Genomic DNA, 26,104 nt, shown 5'->3' on the forward strand with positions numbered 1-26,104 from the left:
ATCGGTATTCTTGAACCTCATGCATCTTGATCGAGTGAAAGTGGGATAAAGGGGATATGGAATATATGTGTGCATGTGTGTGCGTGTTGCGTGTGTGTGTGTTGTGTGTATGTTGGCAAAATACTCTTGTGTGAATATGTTGATGATAGATCTAGAATTAAGATGCGAATGAAATTTATATGATGAACATGACTTGATCTTGATTGGTGATATTAAGATAAACCGATGGAAAAAGGGAAAACGTGAGGCATGCATGATTTAGGAATTTATGTTAGGACTAATACATGGTATATACATGAGTGGTAAAAAGGTGAAACCTCGGTTGCGAAGCTGGATAACAAAGGGAAAGAACATACTTGAAATCTAAGCAGTCGAGGTGGGCTTTACTCTTAAACTCTCTTATTTCTTGCAAAAATATTGATTGGTGTTATAAGGGTGGTTTGAAACGTTATGCCATGCCTGTGATTGTTTTTGATGATATTGTGTGCCTGATGCCTAGTTTGTGAGTACGCTCCATTAGGCTACAATGGCTATGGATATGTATAAACGAATTCGGGTCTGAGTACGGGTCGCAAACCCTACCAGGCTGTGTACACGGTGGGATCGGGAGCCGTCCTTGCTAGTCGGCCGGTCTCGTGGGCAAAAAGTGTGGCCACACTTTCGTCGCACCATGGAAAGATTGTGATTGTGATTGTGATAATTGATGAGAAAGTGGGGGAGTTGTTTGATTGTGATTGTGATAATTGATTGTGATAATTGTGAAAATTATTTTTTGTGATACTCGTGATATTATTTTATAACTGCTTAAAACTCGAGTTCACTATGGTAAGGGTGGCATAACTTATTAAATAAAATGTTTTGGCAACGAGTTCACTGGGTATTTCAAAATACTCAGCCCTGCATGTGTTTTCCTTATGTGCAGGTTGAATGGCGGCGAGCGTTGGCGGGTGTTGAGCAAACTTAATTAATAAGATGGATATTTTGAACCTCGAGTGTAGTCGTGTCTTCATACATGGCTTCACTTTCTCTTGGATGCTTCCGCTAAATTTCGAAACTCATTATTACCACTTAGTCATTTTGAACTTATTTTTCCCCTTGGCTTAGACGATTGAGACATGTCGTGGATTTTGTTGAGCTTATGTCAAACCCTTGTTTTTGGATCGTAGTTTATGCTATCTTTTCTCCTTTGACTTTCTTGTTAAACCCTTGACTATTGAAAGGGAGGACCGGGTATGGTCGGTAAACACGCTGTGCGCACAGAAAGAATATAACAGGTTCCCTTCGTCCAGCAAATCCACTAGATCACGCGGTCTAGGAACTCGTTGGTCGTCGGAGAATCCTGGTCGTCGGACACACAAAGCACTCTTTCAAAAACCCTCAACCACTTTACTAAACCTAGCATAGGGAAGTAGGGATCGATCCCACAGAGATGGATGCGTAATAATCATTTCAAGGATTTGGACTTATTTTTGGGGTTGGCTGCTGCCACGCATTTTTCTTGGGTTGAGGAAAATAAACTTAACTTGGGAATTTAAACTGCTACGCTAACAGCTAGACCTAGGCGAAACAGCAAAAGCATGCACGAAAATTAACCGAACAATCACTAGATCTAAGAAACTACTCTAATTACCTAGACCTGGGAAACAAACTGACTGTGGGGACCATAACTGAAAAAGCAGAGTACGGACGAAAAGCTGGCAAAACAACTAACTCTGGTACTAACTACCAGCGACATCATCTTCTTCAACCAATTTGCGTAAAAACTCAGAAGAAAAACAACATGAACGAAATCAGAACAGAGCAAACTGAATCTAAACCATTTTAAAGAGTAATAACAAAGAACTAAACAGATCTACAGACGCTAGACGAAGCAAAACAGAAAGCAAGCGGAAAACTCAAAATCCATGCACAACTCAACCTCCTCACTTCGGATCCAACCTCAGACGCTAAATCCACTCCGGATCCAAGCATCCGACACAAACTCCAACCAAAAGAAACATTTCATAACTTCAGATTTAAACAACAACCTCCAATCAATCAACAAACCACAAATCTATCACCAAATTCCCAGATCAAGTACCCCAACAGCAAAAACAGAGATCGACATATAACTTGTCAAAATAAAACCTCAACTGCAGGATCTATGTAAATCAACTTGAAAAATCACAGATAAACGCAAACTAGCAGAAGTGAATAGATAATCAGTAGCATCAACAACCGCATCGACTCCCAAAAGTGAAGTTCGACCGCAAAAGTGCAAAACAAACTGAAAATTAAAGAGATTGTATCCTCGCCCTCACGCGGACGGTGTTACGACTGAAATTTTGAAAAACAAACCCCCTCGGAACCGAAACTACCCCAGATCTCCCATTCCCAAGTGTGTGTTGTGTGTGTGAGCTAAGAGTGAGCTAAAAAGAGTGATGATTTTGTGTGTTGCATGCTCTTCTATTTATAGGCGTTGGAGTGGGGCCCAACGAGGTATAGATAGACTTTGATGCCCTCAGCTACTGACTCCCTCCTTCACACCTTCTTTTTCCTTAGATTCTGCTCATTTTTACTTCATTCCTTCGCTAGATTATTTCCTTCAGCACCTCCTTGATCTAGCGATTCTGTCACACACCTGGCTTATAAACCGTGTTAGACCCAGCAAAATGTAACGCTTTTCACCATATAACCGATGCATGAAATTAGCCTTATCAACTATGATCGTCATTTATGATTACCTAATCTTCATTGATTTTTCTTGATTTAACTGTTGTCTTATTGCCTCAATAGCTCGTTAAATGCCTAGGTCAAATCTCTTTAAATGAAACCCTAGCCTTGCTCTCGTTATATTTATGTTATCTAGGTAGCGACCGCCGAATTTATTATACCCTAGAAGGGCGGGTCGTTACATATACCATACATAAAAGACAACATATATATGAAATTTGTGACAAATTTAAATTAGGGAAAAACAATAAATAATTGAAATTAGGTGATCATTTTTCAAGTCATATTATATGATGAGGCCACCGCTCTTATTTTAAACTCTTGAACAGATGTCACATAGCCATGTGAAAGAAGAGTGGTGAAATTAAACATTGTAGTGATACACATACGATGTGTATGTGGATATGTATAGTAGAAAAATTGATGTGGTTGGGGTGAATAGATGATGAGAACAATTTTGAAAAGAGGGCTTGAAGCAGAGGGAACATGATTCCCTTCATGCTATTTCATTCTTTCTCTCCATTTTATACTACTCCATCATTTATTCTTCCTCACTTTTGCATAATAGTGGAGTTATTTTTATCATTTTGATACATTCCATAATAGCATAGTCATTTTCTTTTTTAGTAAAAGTCACACTTTTCTTCTTACTTACTTTACGCTCTCTTACTTTGTTCTCTTTTCATCTCTCTACATTTTTCATTTCCTATTTTATTCTTCCTTTACTAAACTCACCTAACACAGTTTTTCTTAAATCATGTACCGAAAAAATACGCCTTCACTATCGCGGAACGAAGGAAATAGTATTAGTTTGGGAAGTGATGATTTAATTTATCAGGTCAATATTTTTCTCCCTCTTTCTTTCCACCCCATAAATTACAAGGAATAATGACAGCATGTTATGTCAGCACAATCAATGTATTGAGTAAAGGAAATGGTGTTTTAATTAAATACATATATTTAATGAAAAATACTAATTTAAACAATCAGTATATTAAAATATATATAGACTAATCAATATTTTAGGTTGCCGACGTGGGGAAAAAAGGTTATGCACGTCAGAAAAGCAGAGAGAACAGTAATTGTGGTGTTGAATTAATGAAACCATTAGCCTACAATAACATGATTCTCAGTTGCGTGCAATGAATCGACTTGTATGAATTGTTGCCTATACTTTAAATTAATGTTGACATCCAACAAAGCTAAGTTGAAAGGAACTGTGCATTTAAGGGACAGAGAGGAAACAAATGATGATTTGCGTGGTGCAATCAACATATAGATTCTTGCTCAAAATCACTTGTAATTCTTATTAAATTAAATAAAAGCCACGAGAGAATGATGTAGCGTGTAAGGATTTTTCATCCACTTATAATGAGAAAATTTTGTAGCTTTGAAGGGCTCGAGGAATAGTGATGAGTACTGCAATCTATTTGAATAATACTTGTATTTCGCAGTAAAAAAAATTAAGTACTACTACAGATGAATTACTATTAAAATTGGCCGGGGATCTAATTGAATTCTTCAATGCCTCTATTCAAGTTATTCCCTTATGTGTAGTTCACTAATGATTTCAGGTCACATGTTCTATCAATTCATCAGATCTCTTCGATATTTGGAGGTGAGATTTATTGATGTACATATATTAATATACATATTCTTAAGTTACTCCTATATATTATGTCCTTTTCTGAGATATAATATGTCATTAATAAACAATATATATGCAACGAATTTTAGAAGTACTACTATCACTTAATATGACATATTGCATACATCAACATGGGTTCACAAAAAAATCAAAATCAATCATATTTTTATAAAGACAATTTAGCCTTTAATTTGCATTATCATTAGCATCGCAAACATGTGGTAAAGTGGTAAATTAGTGACTTGAAGAATGGAGACTAATGATCTACTTCTTCATTTCTTTTCTTTTTAAGATTAATGATCTAGTTCGACCTCCCATTTACCTAGTTAATAATTAGTGGCAAAACAATTAAACTCAAAGACAAAAAAGTGGTGGGCACCTCTAATGCAATATTTTTGTGCGCATGGTACAGTAGCACTCACACTCTCTTAGTGCTCAAAACTCAACATAAAATAACCAATTATCTAATTTCTTACTTTCTACAAATGGATGAAATATAATCCTTTTCCACATCACCACATGTCTGTGTATATACATATTCACATGTATGTGCGCATGCAAGCATGTTTGGCGGCTAAAGTGAGTTGTAACCTTCTGAAATTATGGATTTGTCGAGCTAATTAAATTAATAATGTCTTTTTTGGGTGGGGACTTCATGTTTGTAAAATTAGATGTAATTTTGGATAGATGTCACTGTGGTAGGGCACATATACTAGATTGTGTTTAGTTACATGGGACTTTGTCGGGTGCACATACTCGTTAGGTTTACCTCTATCATTGGATTTTTTGTGTCCCAAAATTTTATATATCTATGAGTAATAGTATGTGAACTTGGATAACCTTTTAGATAAGGAGATTCAATTTAATTTGGTTTTCATATTTTTGATTTATCTCTTTTCAAATATATTAAGGTATATAAGTCAAAATATAAAATGTATTTTATGAAAAAAATAAGAATATTATGTTAAAAAATTATTTCCATTTACGACTGATCCCGGTGCCTGGTGGTGGGTATTGTTGCAAAAATACCCATACGTACATTTTTTTCGACTCTAAAAATCGACGTGTGATTATTTATATCGCCGTGGCTTTTGGTCTTGTACCCTCACATCAACTTTCTCAAAAACATTTTACATTTTTTAATGTTGAGAATCGATCACATATATACGTTCCATATATATTGTGACAATATCCGGCATGTCCTTATAAAAAAAATAAATCCCATAATATATACTCCACACTAGAGATGATAAAACATACAAGAACCTTCTTATCAAGTGGCACTACACATCAATATATATCTTGATGCTCAATATATATCTTGTTGTTCCAAACATACACTTTTGTTTATGCTTTGAGGTCCCTTCTACTTATCCCTATTCAAACTTGTGTTTTTTTATTCTGTTGGGAAAGATTTGAATTTGACCTTTTGATGTAAAAAGTTGAGATTTTGCTATTCTTTTAAAGTAAGATTTTGCTCAAAAATTACATCCCCTTTATCCCTCGAAGCTCAAAAAAGTGGTTGACCAATTCCTAAAAAACCCACACACACACACGGATCCGTGCGGGTATGTATTGGTATATGGAGTTTGGTGGTTCGCGTGGTCATTATGGTGTATGCCAACCCACCATACGATTAACTATGATGCATACATGCATTGTGAATATCATTTCAATTCTTACTATAAATCATTTTTATTTCTTCGATTCTCAAACTCACAATTTTTAATCATTGATTATCCAACTCTTTTCTTTTATTCTCTTTTATCTTATACACCCCCTTCTCATTAATAGCCATCCTCCAATAATATAGTACTTTCTTTCTTCTTAATAAGTGTCCTAAAATTTAGACAATTTTACTTGTACTACCTCTAATATTGCACTAAAAATTCACAATAATAAATTTAGCAATTGTTTACGATGAAATTCGAAAGAGTTACATTAAGCTATAGTTTAAACGTTATTTATTTATTAAGGTTTTAGCAAATTCAAGAGGTTACAAATATCTAAAGTTGTCGATGATGTTATATTGTAACATTTTGGTTGATCTATTGATTAATTTATTGATTATTTTAATTATCGGCGACGTTTTACCTATTCTTCCCTAGTTTGACTGATCATGATCTGCGACGGGTGGTTATAATGTTTTGGTTACATTGATTTACAAATTTGAGAAATGGAGGATTGCTGATTTGTTTAAGTAAATGTTTGCACCAACAGTGTCATCAAACATGATTAAAGATGGGAGAACTTATTTTATATGAGGGCAAAATTCAGCTTCGGATAGGAGATATATAAATATAGGGAAAAGATCATATATGAGAATGACAATTTGAAGGAAAGAAGAGAAAAAAATTTGCAACTTTTTTTTATCACAAACATCTATGTGAATTTAAACCTACATTTGAAATATTGTCAGAATTTTCATATTACCAATTATCTTAATGCGAGTTCTTAATCTTTTCAGTTTACAATAAATAACACTTCATCCGTTCCATAGTAATGGAGGCGTTTTTTTTCAGCACGGAGATTAAGAAAAATTGTGTAAGGTGTGTTAAGTAAAGGGAGAGTAAAGTGAAAAATGAAAAAGGTAGAGAGATGGAGAGAGAATAAAGTAAGAGAGAATAAAGTAGGTGTGTAAAAATGTGTTGACTTTTACTAAAAAGGAAAATGACTCTATTAAGCGTACTAAAATTACAAAATGACTCTATTACTATGGAACGAAGGGAGTAAGAGATAATGATAATAAAATTTCCCAATTCCTTAATATACAAATTTTGGCAGTTGAAGACATATATGTTATTAAGAATTAAATTATTCAAAATGCATTTATTTTGAAATTTCTGAAGGAACTGGCAGCGGAAGCGCTCACATAAATCATTAACAAATAATTCAGATCTATTTAGCGGATTATTTAGACAAATTCTATTCGCGTAATTATCACATGTATCATGCTCATAACTCAAATAATAACATGTTTTAAATTAATTGAAACCTAAAACACGCTTTTCTAAGGTTTAGCCATTATACCTTGATGATTCTCTAAAGAATCGAAGATGGCTAGCGCCTTCTCCACGTGAAGATCTTTTAGTACAAAACCACAGATCTTCTGACTGGTTCTCGGACTGTGAACTGATATCAGGGTGGACTGATCTCACCAGTGCACTAGGACTTAAATAGAGAAGACAGAAATCCTTTCTCACGGAGGAGAAAAATTCGACCTCTACTAGGAGTAGGGGGGCCGAAAATTTGAGAGTAAAAACAAGTGTATTTTCTGTCTCCTTTATTCTCCTATTTATAATAAGTCACATATTGGGCTCAGACAGGAATCTATAGAAGGCTTTGGATATGAGCTCCTCCAATTAGCTTTTTACTAATTAAATTAAACCCAATTTAATATAAGCTTAAAATTGGAATATTACGAGCAGCCACTACATAAGTAATACTGCACTCCCCATCCAAATCCGAAATTATAAGTACTTCGGGTTTCCATTACTTTATATTTATTTCTCGCGCTTAAGATAGAAACATCCATTAATTAATTATTGTCTGCTATGGACTTAATTAATTAATATCTTATTTATTCCAAGAGATGACTCAGCAAGAAAATCTTATTTATTATTCATAGAGTAATTAAACTCCAACTAGCTAGGTTCCGAATAATAAAACCTTATTTCAAGCTTCTCTTGAGGATGTTATCAAACGAGATTCACCTCGCGCACGATACAACATAATAGCAATCCTAGCACCGCTAGATATTAATCACCACTACCCCATATACTAGGCTTATTGGGTTGCGAAAAACCCGCACCATTTGGTAAGTCAAAGTAGTGCATAATCAATACCGTATGCTTAATGCTAACGTACATTGATTGAGAAATAATTTACGAGACCTCGTCTTTCAGTAGATAGCATAAAGACTGTCTCGCTGTTAGATCCATTCAGTGCTATACCACACCAATGTCATCTTATTTCAGTAAGGCTTAGAAATAATCGGACTGACATTGCAACCTTTCACGATAGGTAGTCTAAGCCTATCTAGGTTGTGAAATTATTCTTTTTCTTTGTTTAGAACTGACCGTGTTACCTTAAAGTGAACGACGCCTACAACCGGTCTACTAAAACAAAGACTTAGACTTTGTTAAGTTACTTATACATTTAAATATGCAATAAACATCCATTAAATGTAAAGCATAACAACATTATGACAAAAATAATCTGTTTATTCATTTGGAAAATAAAATAAGAGTTTTAACAGTATTCAATCACTCGAAAGGTGATTTCTAGTATACAAACTCTAACAATTTCAACCTCATAATTAGTCATATACACTCACACCACACTCACGCAGATTAGGTGGAGTAAACCCCAAATTATTCCTACTTGTAGGGAAGCGTTTTACGAGTATCTCCAATAATTTACACTAAACTTAAACTCATTTTAGTGTAAATATCACATCAAATATGATTTTACTCCAAGCATTTACACAAACTCAAACTTAAAAGAATATTTTTTATATTATGCCTTTTTTACTCATAAAATTTGAAAAACTTTTAGGTTTTGGTTTAGTGTAAACCTAAAGATAGGTATTTTTTTCTAAAAAAACAAAAATGAGATTGATTTTTGAGTAGTGTTGGAACTAAAATATACTTATCCTATTTTAGGTTTTAGTATACCCTTGGAGATGGAGATGATCTTAGTGCGTTTAATCTTCCTAAAGTGATATGTTCTTATATAAAATGATACATATACATACATATAATGATAAAATTACCAGTTATTATAAGCTTGTGACTCTGTCAAGTCGATGAAGATTATCTTTCTTCTCGTATGATTAAGGTAAGTACTCTTTAACAGTTAGAACTAAAAGTAGCTTAAAAGCTAAGGGTAAAACTTTTGGTGGATACATAGACACTCTAGCTTTGTATTAGCCTTCATTATCTTTCTTGAATTGGAAACAATAATTAAGATACTAATACTTTGGTTTTATGCCATCAATGTGCAAGTATATGTCTGTAAGTTGTTGGGTAGACACTAGAAGAACAAAACTTACTACTCACAAGTTAAAATCAATTGACAATTAATTTTTTTCTATCACAATAATTACTTATAAAAGTTTAAAAGCTAGGGGAATTGAGTTTAAATCATCACTGTCAACATGTACTAATCATAACAAAGACCTATTGTGTTAACTAATTAAGTAATTTATAACATAAAATATCTCTTTTGTTGATCTTAATTATAAAGCAAGCCACGGATCAATTACGTCCCAAATGACCAAATGGGAAAGGGGAATAATCGAAACTGTATATCTCCTCATTTTTAATAGTAAAATGTTGTTCATATATAGCTGAATGGTAGGTGCAATGCTCGTATATATAATCCTAAATTAATTTTGATAAATATATACTCCCTCCATTACAAGCTACTTGCTCTATATTCCATTTCGGATCTTTTTAAGTTACTTGCACAAAAGTAGATATATAATATTGCTAGCATAACTAGAGAAATTTGAATCTAATGCTTCACTGTAAGTAACTGATTGTAATTAGGAAGTCAAGATTGACTGTAAAGTTCATGTCCCCTCAATACTTTGGTTACCTCATAGCTTACTTAACAAACTTATTTTTGAGTTTGCATTAATAGTACTAAACTGAAAAAATTGAATTTAATCATGGTAATCTGTCGGCACAATGTAGATGTATACTTGTAGAATTTCCCAATAAGTGAAGTGCAGACAACTGGCCTGTGGTATAATATAAATATTAAAAATAAGAGTATTCCCAATTTTGAGAAATCTTGAAGCAAAATCCAAAAATTGTGTGTGTGTTTATAGTGATGGCGGGATGTGGGCACTTGAGAGCATTCCATACAAGGAAATAGGCCTGCCTCCGCTTAGGAACTCTCATAATTATTATCATGCATTTGAACCATCTAACTCTATTATTATGTCTTTTCCTCTAAATATTACTATTATCATTTTGCCCCTATTCAATCATCTACATCCCTTCACTTTACACTTCTTCTTCTATTATACAAAAACATCAACACCAATATCACTTTTCCTACAGTATTATTTTCAGAACAACCCTCGAATTAATATTCAGAAATAAAAATATATGTATATTGAATCATTAGCTAGGTAGTAATTTGCATGGCTAGTTCAGATTTCAAATGATAACTCGTTAGAAATGTTGTGAAGCGCTCTGCTCAGTAGTGGTGCACCTTTTGAGCAGCATGAAATTATGCCTAAACTCGAATATTTTTTGGCACTTTCCCCACCATATCTCATTGTTTTGTAGTACTATCAAAATTTGATTAATATTCTACTACTAACTACTTAGACTATACACCCACCTCCATTAGTATTATCTCAATCAAGACATACATAATATATAAATACATAAAACAGGGTAGGCGTGGGGATAAAATTAGATTCATGTTATTGTCTTGAAAAAGATATTACAAAATCTCAAAAATAACCATCATCTTGCACTCATTATGCCTGCAATCATTCTCTTTTGGTTGCCTCACCCGCATGACCCCCTCTTCACTCTCTCTTCCCCTTCACCCCCCAACTATATATATACACTCACTCTCCTGTATCACATGATCAATACTCTCCCTTCTTCAAAACACACACATCAATTCAATTCTTGATCGATCCAATGGCAGCCTCGGGGTTCGAAGGGTTCGAGAAGCGGCTCGAGCTCCGCTTCTCCGGCGCGCCCGAGAAGAAGGGCCTCCGCCGCCTGGACTTCTCCAAAATCGAGAAAGTCCTGCACGCAGTGCAGTGCACGGTGGTCTCAGCCGTGGGGAACACGCACTTTGACTCATACGTACTGTCAGAGTCAAGCCTGTTCGTGTACCCCACAAAGATCATCATCAAGACATGTGGGACCACCCAGCTCCTCCAATCCGTCCGCCCATTGGTGGACCACGCGTCCACCCTGGGCCTCACCATCCGCGCCTGCAGGTACACCCGCGGCTCCTTCATCTTCCCCTCCGCCCAGCCCTACCCCCACTCCTCCTTCAAAGACGAAGTCCTCTACCTCGAGGACAATCTCCCCAAACACCTCTCCATCAAAAAGGCCGCCGTCATCACCTCCAAATCCCCCCACAAATGGCACGTCTTCACCGCCTGCGGTTATACAACCGCAGACAATTATAAGGATAATGGTCTATTCACAGTAGAGATTTGCATGACCGACCTCGACCGGGTCCTGGCCAGGAACTTCTTCCGCCGCTTCAACGACGCCAGGACCGGGGACTCGGCCGGGGCGGAGATGACGGACGCCACCGGGATCAGGAGCGTGAACCGGAACGCGCTCATCTGCGACTACGCATTCGACCCGTGCGGCTACTCCATGAACGGGATCGACGGCAGCCGCTACTCGACTGTCCACGTCACCCCCGAGGACGGGTTCAGCTACGCCAGCTTCGAGTCGGTCTACGGAAGCCGGGAGGAGTTTGTCGAGGCGCTGCAGAAGGTGGTCAAGATCTTCCGCCCGGGGGCGATGTCGGTGTCCACCACCGGGCGGGAGGAGGCGTGGAGAGGGGTGGCGAAGGCCCTCGAGCCGTTAGGGCTGAGGGTCAGGAGCCGGGCGGCCGACGAGTTCCCGGATGCCGGAACCGTCGTTTTTCAAACGTTTACGACTCGCCGGAAGTAGGCGGTGGAGGGAGGTGGCTAGATGATCAGTTCAAAGGAGTAAATTAAAGAGTGTATGAAAAGATTAGGTGGAATTCTTTTTCTTTTCTTTTTTTTCCTCTTTTACTCCTTTTTTAATTAAGGGGTTGGGTGGTGGGATTTAGGAAACATGAATATTGATTATGCATGCTAATTGATGTCATTGCATGGATGATGAGAATCAAATGTGGGGTTGACTTTATCTAGAAGAAAAATGTTCAAAAAAAAATTTAAAATGGAAAAATTGTAGTGATATAAGGATGATGTGGGAATGGTTGTAGTAGATGGTATTGGGTTCATCATAATATTGCACCCCACTTAAATATGGCACGCCTAGAACAATTTTTTTACATTTGGAGTATATTTATCATAGTTAGTGGGGTTGGAGGGATCTCTGAAAAGTGCTCCAAATATGTTGTAATTTTTCCATGTTTATATGAACTTTCTACCATCTCTTTCGCAAATGGTTTTCAATTTTGTCTTCTTCATAGTTTAATTTTATCATAGCCGCTAGGCGTGGAGAGGACTAGTCCATTTACTACCATTGACTATATATATTCCTAAAAATGATGTGGCTCAGTGAACTAAGTAAATTATGATGCCAAAAACTATTCGAGAAATAATTATTTGAAAGGTGAAGTTTAACTATATCTAGATATTGTTTATAAATGTAATGAATTATCAGTGCATAACTATATTTTAAATGTATAATTAGAGAATAAATTTTGCTCACACGTCATATTCATCCAAGCTAATCTAAAGAATAAAATAATTTTACACATTCAATTAAGAAATAACTGAATAAGGGTATTTTAATTAAAAACTTTCTTACTATTTTCATCCATATTTACTCCAAATTTTGTTTCGCAATTTTCACCGATTTATTTCTATGTTCCAGATATGTATATAACAACGATAATTTGTATATTCAATGTACTTGCTATTGTTATCAGAGAGAGTAAGTAATACATTCGAAAAGGTGTTATATTATCGATCACACAGAAAGAAATTATAGCTCATAGGGATCTCATTGGTGTCCTGTGTAATTCGAGTTCATCCTAAGGGATCTCATTAGTTCACTTTGTAGTTAATTGTGATTTTGTTGTAAACTTATTTTTTTGTTTAAGCACAAATGCAAATTAGTTTAATGCTTACATGTGTTTAGTTCAACATGTACATGTTTAGTTAATGTTTTTATTTTATTGTAAACTTATTTTTTGGTTCATCATTAGTTTGATATAATTCATTGCTTTAGTTGTTTATTTCATATCAACCCTTCATTAGTTCACACTCATATAAAGGTATTTTTCATATATATTCTAGAATTTTCTATTCTATTTTTTTTTATATTCCATGTAAAAGTCTAGATTTTTTTCTATTAAAATCAAGATAAGTATCTAAATTTCTACTATATAATATATTAAATTTAGATAATGTTTAGATATTTATATCACATAATGTCTATATATTTCTTTAACATAATTCAAATTTATTTTCTTTCATTCTAACAATTATGTATATATTTGGATTGTGTTTGGATTGATGCATTGATTATTGTATTGGATAAATTAATAAATTATGAATGCCAAAAAATAATAGAGAAATAATTTTATTTATAATTATACAAAATTAATAATTGAGGACAAAGGAAACTTTTAATCATAATTTTTAAAGAGTAAGTTGAAAATTATTTGTAAAGAAGATGATTAAATAGTCAAAGAGATCACTGAAGTTTGATATCGATTGAAAATCGAATAAGAACATATTCTGTTGACTAGTATTATAGACATTTGGTCTTCGTATAATTTATAATTATAATAGTTTATTATTAAAGGTCAAACATTGTATAGTAGAATAAAACATGATTAAATAAAAAATGGCCTGCAGTTTTTCAATATGAATAATCGAAGGCATGCGCATAAAATGATTAATAAAAAGTAGTAGTAGCATCTATTTCTAACTAATACTCTTAACCGTTTTACAAATTGGGTACTCTACTCTCTTGTTACCATTTGGGCCTATATATGGGCTAGCTATCGGGTGAGCTAACGGAGAAAGCCCAAGCCCAATGCCGTGATCAATTTGTGCATGCGCAGTTATGTGAAAACACCTAACCTTTTTTAAAGCTAAAAAGGAGTATACTAGGCCTAGAGGTGGCCAAACCCAACCGGACCGCCGGTTCCCAACCGGCGGGTCGGAATCGGACGACGGTCCCGGTTCGAAATCCGGTTTAGGGTTTATAACGGGCCGGTTACGGTTCAAAAAATATAAAACCGGAACCGGCGGTTAACCGAGGTTAACCGGGAAAATGTAGCCGTCGCCGGTAGGTTCCTAAGGTTGCAGGCGTAGGGCTGAAAACAGTCGAAAAAATGCCGGTTTGTGTTGGAAAACCGCCGGTTTCTGACACAAAACCGCCGGTTCCCGACGGTTCAGGGCTAGGGTTGCAGGCGTAGGCGTAGGGTTGCAGCGTAGGGTCTGAAAAGGTGTCGGAAACCGCCGGTTTTCGGTCAGAAACCGGCGATTTTCTGACACAAACCGGCGGTTCGGTCAGAAAACCGGCGGTTTTCGACCGTTTTCAAAGTCTCTTTGGATTTTACTATAGAATTTAAAAGTTTTAATAAGATTTAAATAAAAAAAATAAGAACCGGAATCGGCCCAGAACCGTCGGAACCGCTAAAAAAACGGCGGTTAGTAACCGGAACCGGCGGTTAAACCGGAACCGGATAACTGGTATCCGGGCCGGTTACGGTTCAAGCATTCGACGAACCGGAACCGGCGGTTTTTGAACCGTGGCCATGTCTGATACTAGCAAGTGTAAATTAAAAGGGGAGAAATAAGAAACTGATGATATAAAAATAAAAATAATTTCAATTAAAATAATACTCCACTTATTTGTTTTTTTTTTTTTTTTTGCTAGTTTAGATTGTCCATAAAAATTTGTCTTATTTTACTTTTGTTAAATTTCTTTAATGAGATATTTGTAGACCATATTCTTCACTAACAAGTGTTTTCTTCAACTCTTTCCAATTTTATCAATTTTGCATGTATACTTGTAACAACGAACAAGTTGGCGTTCCTTGCACGAGATGTACTAGTGACAAGAAACAAGTTAGCATGAAAGTGAGAGAGAGAGAGAGTATCTTCCATTGCGGGTGAAGCATATATATATACACGAGGATGCCAAAAGCTTCTTTGTGGAGAGAATTTTATTTTTTTAATTGGTTAAATGAGCATAAATTTAAAGGCCGCGCCACGGAAGACTCGAACTCGAGGCTTTTGGCCGGCCTCAAACATTATTAACCTCTCTACTGCTTTTGCCAACTCACACGAGGAGCGATTCTCATATCAAGGAAAGTTGCATAGCACCAGAAGACAGAAGGCATGCAATAACATGTGGAACAGTAGTACTTGACCCTTAAATCTAACCACATCTATGGAAAGTTGCATAGCACCAGAAGACAGAAGGCATGCAATAACATGTGGAACAGTAGTACTTGACCCTTAAATCTAACCACATATAGATGCTTTTGGGGACAACAAAGTTAACAAGTTTGACACTGGAAAACCCTAAGAAACTTCGTTAAGTACGTCAAGATTCAATATCTTAGCAATTCAATGTAGATAAGTAGATCTAAATGTGGACATTGTCTTATTTCCCTAGCTCAGATGTTATTCTACTCTTTTTTTGGTTCATAGTAGTACCATTTTATCAGAAAAAATATTATTATTTGAATAAGTTAATCAATCTGTACTTATAAGATAATAGCTTGGTATATAGAGTGAACTGCATAAAAGGGCCCTAACTTTTTGGCTTGTTGCACCGTTGATCCCTAACAAAAAAAATCCCACCATAGGGGTCTGACAAAATATAAAATCACAAACTTTGCACATTTTGCCATTTTTCGGACGAAAATGCCCAAATATGGCTTGAAGGACAATTTAGTCTAGTTATCCTTCAAACCTGCAGAATTCTGCAAACCTACACTTTGACTACAAGCTGATGTGTAAGAGATGTCAAAAATCAAACAAGCTATTTGAATCACCTACCTGTTTCCATCGAAATATGAAAATCATTAATTTATGCGTTAATAGTGACTTGAATTTGAATTTGTTGTCTTGCTATATAAAAATTTGCCAGCAAAACCTTTGCCCTCTCACAAATTAATTCATTATTTTATAGTACAATAATAATTATCAGTCAAAAACCTACTAATATTCTTATTTTAATATTTTTAGCTAAAGTAAGACCTCGACATTCTCAAATGTCAATCCATTAACTACCAACAACAGCTAAAATTATTTAAAATAAGCAACCATAATACTAGTATTGTCACAATTAATAGAAATATATTATTTCCAAAAAGGAAAAAAAAACAAATCAACATTTATTTTACTAGTATAAAATTCCAACTAAAGCAAATCAAGCTCTTTAGAGAGAGATAGTGAGCTACCTATTTTCTTTTGTTTTTGTTTTAATTTCAAAATCCCCAAATTGAAGATCGAAAGTCCCCAAATCCAGAAACCCTCCTCCGCCATGGACGGCCACCGCGATCCGCCGCCGCTCCTCTGCCACACCACCACCGCGCAAATCCTCCGCCACTCCTCATCATTGTTCTATTCCCACCTCCTCACCTTCGTCTTCCTCTCCTCTCTCCTCCTCACCTTCCGCTCCAATGTCCAAAGCGCCTTCTATTACCTCTCCTCCCTCATCGACAACGGCCCCTCCTTGAAATCCCTCCTCTCCCTCCTCGATTTCTCCGCCTCCTCCCATCTCCACCACAACCACCACCCCCGCTCCGCAGTCGCCGCCGTGCCTTCCTCCACCTCTCCCGCGTTGGAACCCTCAACGACGACTTCTTCTCCGGCGATTCCAATTTCGATCGCTTGTTATTCCACCCTTCCTTGAGGAAGCACGTCGCCAATTCCACCTCCGTCGTCCTCTCCTATTCGGAAAACCTCTCAGGATGCTCCTCTGTTAGGGTTATTAGAAAATTATATAAATAGCAAAATTAAACAAACAAATATAACATATAAAGTCTAAAATCACAGCACCAAACGGGAGTGGAGTAGGATGAGAGAGCGAAAATGACTACAAGTGAAAGTGAATAGGAGGGAAGTAAAAAATATGTGATTTAATTTTTATAGAATATCAATTCAGGTACACACTAGGTAGCTTGTGGGACGCCAAACTTCTGTCTATTTTCAAGGGAGAGAGAGGAGGGAAGACATGACATTTCAGTCACATCATTGGGTGGATGTCAGTCAAACTGCATGTTGCAGGTGTATGCAGACAGCTCTACACAGGCGGCGTCGGTAAATAGGCGAGAATACCCTTTCAGGGCATAAGGATGTTATTGTCCGAAAAAACCTGGTTTGTGATTTTATATTTTGTTAGATCCATATGGTGGGATTTTTTTTGTTAGGGGTCAATAGTGCAACAAGCTGAAAAGTTAGGGCCCTTTTATTCAGTTCACTCCAGTATATAAAATAAGATTCGTCTTAATTTTATATCCCCATAATCATTTTGACTTAGGACAACACTATTATATGTATAAAACAATCAATTAAAATCAACGATCAAGACCACAGCCATCAGCCACGATGTAAAACACAAGTCCTCCACCTAATAGATGCCTAGCAAAATCACGAGCTACTGACTTTTTGTTGAGATACAATTCAAAGTTTGAAAAATGGCGATCTAAAAATATAAAATGTAAAATAAAAAATAATTCAAAATATGAATGATAAAAAATTTCTATTTAATGTGATATTTACCAAAATAAATTTGAATTTGATATAAATGATTAGAGATATAATAAATACACATAAAATCCTTAATTTCATTTTAAATTTGAGCATGTACACTAACCTCCAAAAAATTTCGATTTTAAATTTAAATTCTGAAGAATAAGCCGCAGAGTAATTTAATAGAAGTACTGTATTAATCAGTAAACTAAAAATCTTGAAATACATGTTGTAATGTCCATTGATTTTGATATCTGAGGCAAAGCAAAAACCACATTCTCTTTCTGCACAAGCCCCACCACCTTCTCTTCCTTCAATTCTCATTTCACTGATAACTTAGCAATTTATGTTTGCTGCGATAAGCACAAAATAAAACTGAATAAAATTGGTGCCTTTTGCTTGTAAGAGCACTCCCAATGGCGACGGCGATAATCCGGCGATTTTTCGCCGGATATCGCCGACTTATCGCCGGCCATTGGGAGTGAGTCGGCGATTTTTCGGCGAATTTCCTACCGAATTTACGCCAAGCGGCGTTTTAACGCCGAAAAATCGCCGGATCATCGCCGGCCACTGTGGGGAGCTGTTCGGCGATAATCCGGCGATGATCAAATTTTTTTTTTTTTTTTTTCCTTCAACGGTCATATTCTAAATTCCACCCCTATAAATATTTCATCCTCTTCCTCCATTCATCACCCACAAACTTCATTCACACAAATTTTCAATCTTTTTTCTCTCCATCTTTATTAAATGAGTTCTGATTCATCGTCTCGTGCTCAGTCCGACAAGGAAATATCACATTCTTCTTCCGAAGAAGAGGTACCTCCCGCTCCCACCGGATGGGATGTAGCGGGTTTCGCCAACAACCCAATCAACAACTATATCTCCCGCCGCATACAAAGCGAGATCGCTCGAATGCAGCAGCCACCCCCCCAACGGCCAATCCGCCGGCGGCGCCGATACATCCCTCGCGACCACACTGGTGCGCACGATCGGCTGTTCGCCGATTATTTCGCGGAGGAACCACGTTATCCGGCAGATGTATTTCGTCGCCGGTTCAGAATGCGCCGCTCCCTCTTCCTGCGCATTGTTAATGCGTTGTCCGCGCGTTACCCCGAGTTCCGGCTCCAGCGAGACGCAGCAGGGAAGCCCGGACTATCGCCCCTACAGAAATGCACTGTTGCCATCCGGCAGTTGGCATACGGAGGGTCCGCCGACATGTTCGATGAGTATCTGCACTGCGGCGAGACGACTGGCAACGAGTGCCTGAAGAATTTCTGTCAGGGCGTGCGAGAGATATTTGGGGAGCACTACCTTCGCTCGCCGGACGCAGCTGACTGCCAGTTCCTACTGGATTGGCACTGGAGGACCCACGGCTTTCCGGGGATGCTCGGCAGCATCGACTGTATGCACTGGCAGTGGAAGAACTGCCCAACCGCGTGGCGAGGCCAGTTCACTACCGGCTACAAAGGTACGCATCCCACCATCATTCTTGAAGCCGTTGCCGACCAACGGCTTTGGATTTGGCATGCTTATTTTGGTATAGCCGGGTCGAACAACGACCTAAATGTTCTCAATTCCTCGCCCCTTTTCAACGAGCGGATCAACGGGTTAGGCCCCTCCATCGAATTCACGGCCAATGGCAATGTGCATAACATGGGGTACTACCTGGCTGACGGCATCTATCCGCAATGGCCCGTGTTTCTGAAGACGATCAGATGCCCACTCGGAGATAGAAGAAGGTATTTTGCCCGAGCGCAAGAGTCTGCGCGCAAGGATGTGGAGAAGGCATTTGGGGTGCTCCAATCGCGATTTGCACTGGTAAAGGGCCCGACGCGCTTTTTCTACCAGGGGGATATTGCCGATATCATGTATGCGTGCATCATCATGCATAACATGATCATCGAAGATGAACACGAAGGCGTCCTCGACGTCACCAACGACCCAAGTGTTGCATCATCGAGTCACGGTGTCTCAACCGAGTCCGCCTGCCAGGGTGTACCGCACAACGAACATGAACGGTTCCAGGCGTTCATGGACATACACCAGAAGGAGGCCCATCAAGCACTACAACACGATATCATCGAAGAATTGTGGGCAAATAGAAACCGCGCCCACCGCCCTTGATTTTTTTTTTCTTTGAATTTTTTTTTTGATTTTTTTTCCATTCGTGTACTTTTTTTTTTTTTAATTTTCTTCGTTGTAATGTGTACCCGTGTTTAATACAACGAACTTTATTACTATTATTTGTTTTGTACTTATAAATTAAATAAGCTAGCTTTATTATATATTAAAATAAAATAATTAAATTAGTGATGATGAAAAAATGAAATGTTGAGTTAGGGAGAAATAAGGGAGAAACCATTGCAGAGGTTGGCTAAAAGTTGGCTAAAAACTGGGGATAAATTTTGGTGCTGATGTGGCGCTGATGTGGCAGGAGTTAGGGAGAAATAAGGGAGACCATTGGGAGTGCTCTAAATTAAGGTTGATTTGATTCTTATTTCTTACACTATTGCCCTTTTTCTGCAAGCACGGGTCTTCTTCACCTTGTCAACTCAAAACAATTCTTTCTCTCTCCGATCATTTCTTGTTGATTGGTTCTTGATTGGGAGATTTTCTCCGCTTTGAAAAATATTAATTCTATATTGGTCAGAACCCTTCTTTTCCGTTAGCTTAACAATTCAAGCTAATTCAATTCTAAGAAACTGCCATTTGGGGGTTTCTCTCTAAATATGCGGGAAACTCTTTTGAATTTCTTCCAAAAGTCTTGATTTTTATTTGTGGGTTTAGTTGCCCTCTTCAAGCCTAAGTTTTTATCAGGGCTTTCCGGTGGAAAATGGGTTGTATTCAGTCGAAATGCTGCCGGAATTACGCGGCATCGTCTGACGGAGAAAACGAGGAGGGTCAGAATGCTCATGTTGTTGCAAGTTCGTTTCTTGATGTTGTTGACGTTCCTTCTCATGATTTCAAGCTGTCTTACTCTGTGATTAGCCAGCGTGGTTATTATCCTGAAACCCCTGATAAGGAAAACCAAGATAGTTTTTGTGTGAGGACTAATATTCAGGGTAATCCCAATGTGCACTTCTTTGGTGTGTTTGATGGTCATGGTTTGTGTGGCACGCAGTGCTCGAATTTCGTTAGGGATAGGCTCGTTGAGATGTTGTCGAATGATGCTGCATTGTTGGATGATCCGGTTAGGGCTTATAGCAATGCTTTTCTAGCGACTAATGAGGCGCTTCACGATAGTGAGTTTGATGATTCGATGAGTGGCACTACAGCCATTACTGCTCTTGTGATTGGGGATAAGTTGTATGTGGCGAACGTGGGTGATTCAAGGGCAGTTTTGGCTGTTAGGGAAGGGGATCAGGTCGTTGCACATGATTTGTCGTATGACCAGACACCGTTTAGGAAGGATGAGTGCGAGAGGGTGAAGCTGTGCGGGGCTCGGGTTTTGAGCGTTGATCAGGTGGAAGGGCTTAAGGATCCTAGGATTCAGTCGTGGGGGGATGAGGAGACCGATGGGAATGATCCTCCGAGGCTGTGGGTGCAGAATGGGATGTATCCTGGGACTGCATTCACACGGAGTGTTGGTGATAACATGGCGGAGAAGATAGGTGTTATTGCTGATCCAGAGGTTGCTACACTGCAGCTTACATCGTCTAGCCATCCTTTCTTTGTCGTTGCGAGTGATGGAGTTTTTGAATTCCTATCCAGCCAGACAATTGTTGACATGGTATGCTGCTGCTGTATATAGCTTTGCCACTTATTTCTCATTGTTGATCTGCATCATAATATCGAAGTCTATTGATTGCCAAAACATGCCATCTTTACAGTCATATATGCAAAACACTAGGCTCTGTTTGAGAAATCTTTACATAATACTACTTGTTTTAGCCTTTGCTTACAGCCACTCGGAGTATATTATTATGCGTCGCGACCAATTAATGCGTGTGCAGTTAAACGTTTTGATTTTTTCGTAAATGAAATATGTCACCTCTGCTTTTTCCTACAAAATGTTGGTTTTACATCTAATAGCATTTCACACTCATTCATTCTTGGCATGCTGGATACATAGCAACTACTAACTAGATTATGTATCCTATAGTTACCAATAGGTGGGACATTTTTTTTTTAACATAATCTGGAAAATGAAAATATTTGATTGCTATGGCTTGTAGAGTAAAGGATTAATATCAGATGAATCTGGTTTTAATTTCTATAATGGATTATTGCAATTGAACTTATAGTGTTAGTTGCATCGTGATGGCTGCTACTGTAATTAGAGACGTAAACAGCTGACTAGAGTGGTTGTTGGTCTATTATATGATGTTCGCCTGTCTATCCCATCCGTGCAGGTTGACAAATATACGGATCCGAGAGAAGCTTGCTCTGCCATTACCGGTGAATCGTCCAAGCTGTGGTTAGAGCATGAAAGTCGAACGGATGATATAACAATGATCATTGTACACATTAAAGACTTGAATACTGTATAAAATCACTGGCTTTCTTCATTCTTAATACCAGATTTGCTTTGGTTAGTCGGGGAAATGTTTTGGCTGATTGTGAGAAATGTAAATTATTCTTATCCAAGTCCTATAGCATTGGTTCTACGTGTTAGTAAATGCTAGAAAGTAAATGTCCAAATAGCAACTGCTGTCATCTACCACTAATCTATTTGAGCCTTATTGATTTGGAAGCATTATTTCATTTGCCTCTTGGATTTTTTCTGGAATTGCAATATACATGTGTTTAGAAGCCATTGATGACCATAACTGAAAGCTCTCGAAATCCATTTGATTCAGATAGATAGAATAAATTGTTAAAAAAAACACAGGCCCTTGACAACTGCTGTTACTCTCGTACTATGTTATTTTGCCAGTACTTGCCATTCATCAAATCATGTTATAAAATCACTTGGAAAGGCTGCAACTATGCTTGGCGACGGCATTCATCTTCTTAACTCTTAACTGGGCTGTTGTAAGTGACTTTGAGGGAGGAGGGCTCTGAGTTCTTAAAGCGGCAGCCTCTTGCCGATAGTGAACATGGGAAGGAGAGAGCGAGAGAGAGTATTGCTGTGTAAGGAAAGAGTAACCAAACATGATTTCAGTTATTAAATAAACGGTCAAGCCAACCAAAAAGTTTTTCTTTAACAAAGATACAATCTTGGCTTTCCATATATTCCATATCTCTATTATTTAGTCTAAGAAATCGAACACCATCAGCACCTGCTCAGTTATTTCTTCCACCATTGCATGCTTTTAGGAGTTGAACTTCTGCAACAAAAAAAAATAAAGACTAAAACAATAGCCAAAGATACCAAGAGAAACACTGCATCAGAGTTTCACTTAACTAAAACATAGACTGGCAACAGTTTTGCTGAAAAATAACTACAAATAATGATACCTTTTTGACAAGATTTCCAATTCCTGTTGGAATTGACAAGACAATCCTGCAAAAATAACTCGAACATAAGTATTTAAGGATGGTTATTGGGTTTAAGCTGCCACACACACACACATACCTGTAGAGCTAAGTACACAGAGGAGCATTCTCCAAGTTGCTTGACATTCTCATCGTCCTCATCTGCATCACTTTGATGTAATTCTGGTGGCCGTGAGAGTGGTTTGCTTGAGCCCGGACTCGAGCTGGATTTTTCCGGTGGGTCCATGTCAGTAAATGACCCTTTCACAAGGCCGAAAGTTTCTTTTCTAGCTTTCCCTGGAAAAAAAGAATAATTCAAAAAATTAGAATAACTCAACACTAAACATTTCTTCCTCAGAAATCTGATTAAGACAGGAAAAATACTTTATAGTTTATGGTTATCCAACATTCCAGCTGGATCTGAAAAGACCCCAAAATTAAATTTGAAAAAAATCCCAAATTTGTTATGGCTACCTTAAAGCATACAAAAAGCTAGGCCAAACATCGAGCTACAGCTACCCAACTAACAACAGTATTAACCCATTCCATAAGAGCTCCTTGAACAACAGAAACGTAATGATTTCTAAAAAAAACACCCAAAACCGAAACGACATCCCGTCATAGACCTTCACCACCCAACTCATTTCACAAGAAGATCTATACCTTGATTGAATTTTTTACACTTCCCTTGAGGCTTTTACAGAAAAGCATATAACGTAAACAATATGCAAAAATGGATCATATAACCTAACAGAAACTAAGCTGATATACACTAAACTTTATCCAGATTGAGTCTCCAATTCCAAATCATAATTAGCACCCACCAAAACAAAATCTCAAGGTATTGAAACAGACCAGGTGTCATTTCTTTAGTTCTTCACAACCAGTAAAATAAATACTAAGACAACCAAAGCAAACGTCACACACACACACACATATAGTTATACCTGCATTGGAATTTCCATTTCCCAACAAAATTTTACGATCTATATCTTAAAAATTTCAAAACTCATTGAACACATTCTTTGATCTAATTGAAGACTGCAAGTACATTGATTAGTGGCAACCTAGGTTGAACAAACCATATAACTCTACCTTGTTAATAGCCCTTCCATCCCACTCTTTATGACCCAAAACTCATTTTTGAGTTGTTTGATTTATAATGGCTCAACTACAAACAAAATGCTTTAGAAAACAGAAACATGTGGGTCTCTTGACTCTCTTTAATAGAAACACATGGTGTCTCTTTAAGTTATCTTGACACTAGATTGTTATCAATTATACCAACATTTGCAGCACGCATACTCGAAGAAATGCCACCTTTAGAAATCGGAGAATGGGATCAATCATAAATCGAGTATAAGTAGGCTTAGGCTATGCACGAACTAAACCAAGCTGATTACTAGCAGGCTCAAGCTTGGCTGCAAAATTCGATTGGCTTGCCAATTTTTTTGGCAACTGTTATTCGAGCTGGACTTGCAGCTTCAGATGCATAAAGCAAGAAATACTCCCATCATTTCACATCCAAATAGTCAGTAACAATCAGCAATAAAGTAAAATGAAGCAAAAATATGAGCACTCTTTATTCAGACTACTCAGTATTTAGAACCCTAGCATATCAATTTGCAATTCGAGCCCTAATTTAATGAATAGTCGAGTCCCTAATTTCAGTAAACGAAAACTGAGCCTAATCTGTCACAAGAGATTTCTAGCTCCACACAACCACGGGAAAAAAATAATCGGAAGTAAATTGAAAGCGAAATGCACTAATAATCTGATTTCAAGAATTTGCTGAAACATTACAAATAATTAAGAACATTCTAAATTAACAAAGTATCCAATAAGAAAACTGAATATATGGAAAACACACAAAAATTAAAGAAGTGCTCGCTATGAAAACTATACCAGTAGCAAATTCTGCAGTTCACGTCTAGCGAATTTTGTAGTTTCTTCAAAAACATTTTAAGACTGAAAAGTTTACCTATGCGTTAGGGCTGGATTCCCTACTCTGCTGTGGTAGTAATACGTCTACGTTTTGTTTCAAATTTTATATTCGTACATACATATTGCACTACTCCACCATCCACACCGCTTATAAAATTAGAATTGTTTACAAATTTATTGATCAGTGAATTTACTTATATAAAGTACTAATAATTTGTTGATATTCATTTTTAGTAATTAATTTTTTTTCTATAATTTGTTTTGGACTAAAAAAGTATCAAATTTGAAAACTCATTTTATATTTAAAATTTAATGATAATGGTTATTAAATTATAGTTATTCGTTGACTTATGACCAATTTCATAACTTTAAGTCTTTAACACTTTAATTAATACACTAACATTTCAGTTTTTTCAATTATCTCATGATGGTAAAGTTAATTTCATAATCCAAAATTAAAGTAAGAAAGATAAAGATAGAGTAAATTAACTGATAGAATAAAGTATGAGTGAGTGATGTTTTATTTTTTGTCAAAAAATAAAATGACTCAACTTAATTAAGACATTTCAAAATGGAATACGACTCAACTTAGTTGGGACGGAAGGAATATAACTTCAATTTTATGCATTATGAAAAAATTAAAAATTATGATTTATATTTTAATTTTGAAATTTATGAGAGCATCAAGAAGTCAATAAAAAAAATGACAATTATCTCTTAAATTACTCCAAAAATAATTTAAAGAATAATACTAAGGGAGTTTCAATTATTTTTTAAAATTAACTTTTAGTGTAATAGTACAAATGAGATTTATAAATTTAAATACATAACGACTTTCTAACATTTGATAATTTTTTTGTTAAAATAAAATATGGATTAGTTAGTTAGTGACTTAGTGCGGTATCTAATTATGTATTGCTATTTGGAAAGAGTTAAGTTTGTACTAAAAA

General features: G+C 36.8%; 3 protein-coding genes across 5 annotated transcripts; 2 read left to right on the forward strand and 1 right to left on the reverse strand.

The window, feature by feature from the left end:
* The first annotated feature begins 10,941 nt into the window (after positions 1 to 10,941).
* Positions 10,942 to 12,511, forward strand: BUD2 (Adenosylmethionine decarboxylase family protein). The gene has a single exon (XM_048091225.2). The coding sequence runs from the start codon at positions 11,029 to 11,031 to the stop codon at positions 12,028 to 12,030; it is 1,002 nt and encodes a 333-aa protein (XP_047947182.2). The 5' UTR covers positions 10,942 to 11,028; the 3' UTR covers positions 12,031 to 12,511.
* Positions 12,512 to 20,322: 7,811 nt separating this feature from the next.
* LOC125196470 (putative protein phosphatase 2C 35) lies at positions 20,323 to 22,379 on the forward strand. The gene is made up of 2 exons (XM_048094996.2): positions 20,323 to 21,522; positions 22,145 to 22,379. The coding sequence occupies exons 1-2, from the start codon at positions 20,626 to 20,628 to the stop codon at positions 22,280 to 22,282; spliced, it is 1,035 nt and encodes a 344-aa protein (XP_047950953.1). The 5' UTR covers positions 20,323 to 20,625; the 3' UTR covers positions 22,283 to 22,379.
* A 173-nt stretch (positions 22,380 to 22,552) lies between these two features.
* Positions 22,553 to 25,311, reverse strand: LOC125196471 (Cox19-like CHCH family protein). Of its 3 annotated transcripts, XM_048094999.2 has the most exons (5): positions 25,116 to 25,261; positions 23,311 to 23,507; positions 23,193 to 23,238; positions 23,015 to 23,062; positions 22,553 to 22,861 (listed from the first exon to the last, which is right to left on the reverse strand). In XM_048094999.2, exons 2-4 carry the CDS (start codon positions 23,455 to 23,457, stop codon positions 23,019 to 23,021), a joined length of 237 nt encoding a protein of 78 aa, XP_047950956.1. In that variant the 5' UTR covers positions 23,458 to 23,507; positions 25,116 to 25,261; the 3' UTR covers positions 22,553 to 22,861; positions 23,015 to 23,018. The 3 variants fall into 3 exon arrangements, with proteins under 3 accessions (XP_047950956.1, XP_047950957.1, XP_047950955.1); XM_048095000.1 differs by lacking the exon at positions 22,553 to 22,861 and having other exon boundaries at positions 22,878 to 23,062; positions 25,192 to 25,311; XM_048094998.2 differs by lacking the exon at positions 22,553 to 22,861 and having other exon boundaries at positions 22,878 to 23,062.
* Positions 25,312 to 26,104: the final 793 nt, after the last annotated feature.

Source organism: Salvia hispanica, chromosome 4, assembly GCF_029641045.1.
Source record: "Salvia hispanica isolate PSC_SH4W2 chromosome 4, Shi_PSC_v1, whole genome shotgun sequence".
NCBI lineage: Eukaryota > Viridiplantae > Streptophyta > Magnoliopsida > Lamiales > Lamiaceae > Salvia > Salvia hispanica.

What these genes read in the sequence shown, in the direction of transcription:
- BUD2 (XM_048091225.2), top strand. Translation starts at nt 11,029, where the DNA reads ATGGCAGCCTCGGGGTTCGAAGGGTTCGAGAAGCGGCTCGAGCTCCGC.
- LOC125196470 (XM_048094996.2), top strand. Translation starts at nt 20,626, where the DNA reads ATGGGTTGTATTCAGTCGAAATGCTGCCGGAATTACGCGGCATCGTCT. An exon ending in GCCAGACAATTGTTGACATG is followed by an intron (nt 21,523 to 22,144) that starts GTATGCTGCTGC and finishes CCATCCGTGCAG; the next exon opens with GTTGACAAATATACGGATCC.
- LOC125196471 (XM_048094999.2), bottom strand. Translation starts at nt 23,457, where the DNA reads ATGGACCCACCGGAAAAATCCAGCTCGAGTCCGGGCTCAAGCAAACCA. An exon ending in CTGTGTACTTAGCTCTACAG is followed by an intron (nt 23,239 to 23,310) that starts GTATGTGTGTGT and finishes TTATTTTTGCAG; the next exon opens with GATTGTCTTGTCAATTCCAA. An exon ending in TTGGAAATCTTGTCAAAAAG is followed by an intron (nt 23,063 to 23,192) that starts GTATCATTATTT and finishes TTTTTGTTGCAG; the next exon opens with AAGTTCAACTCCTAAAAGCA.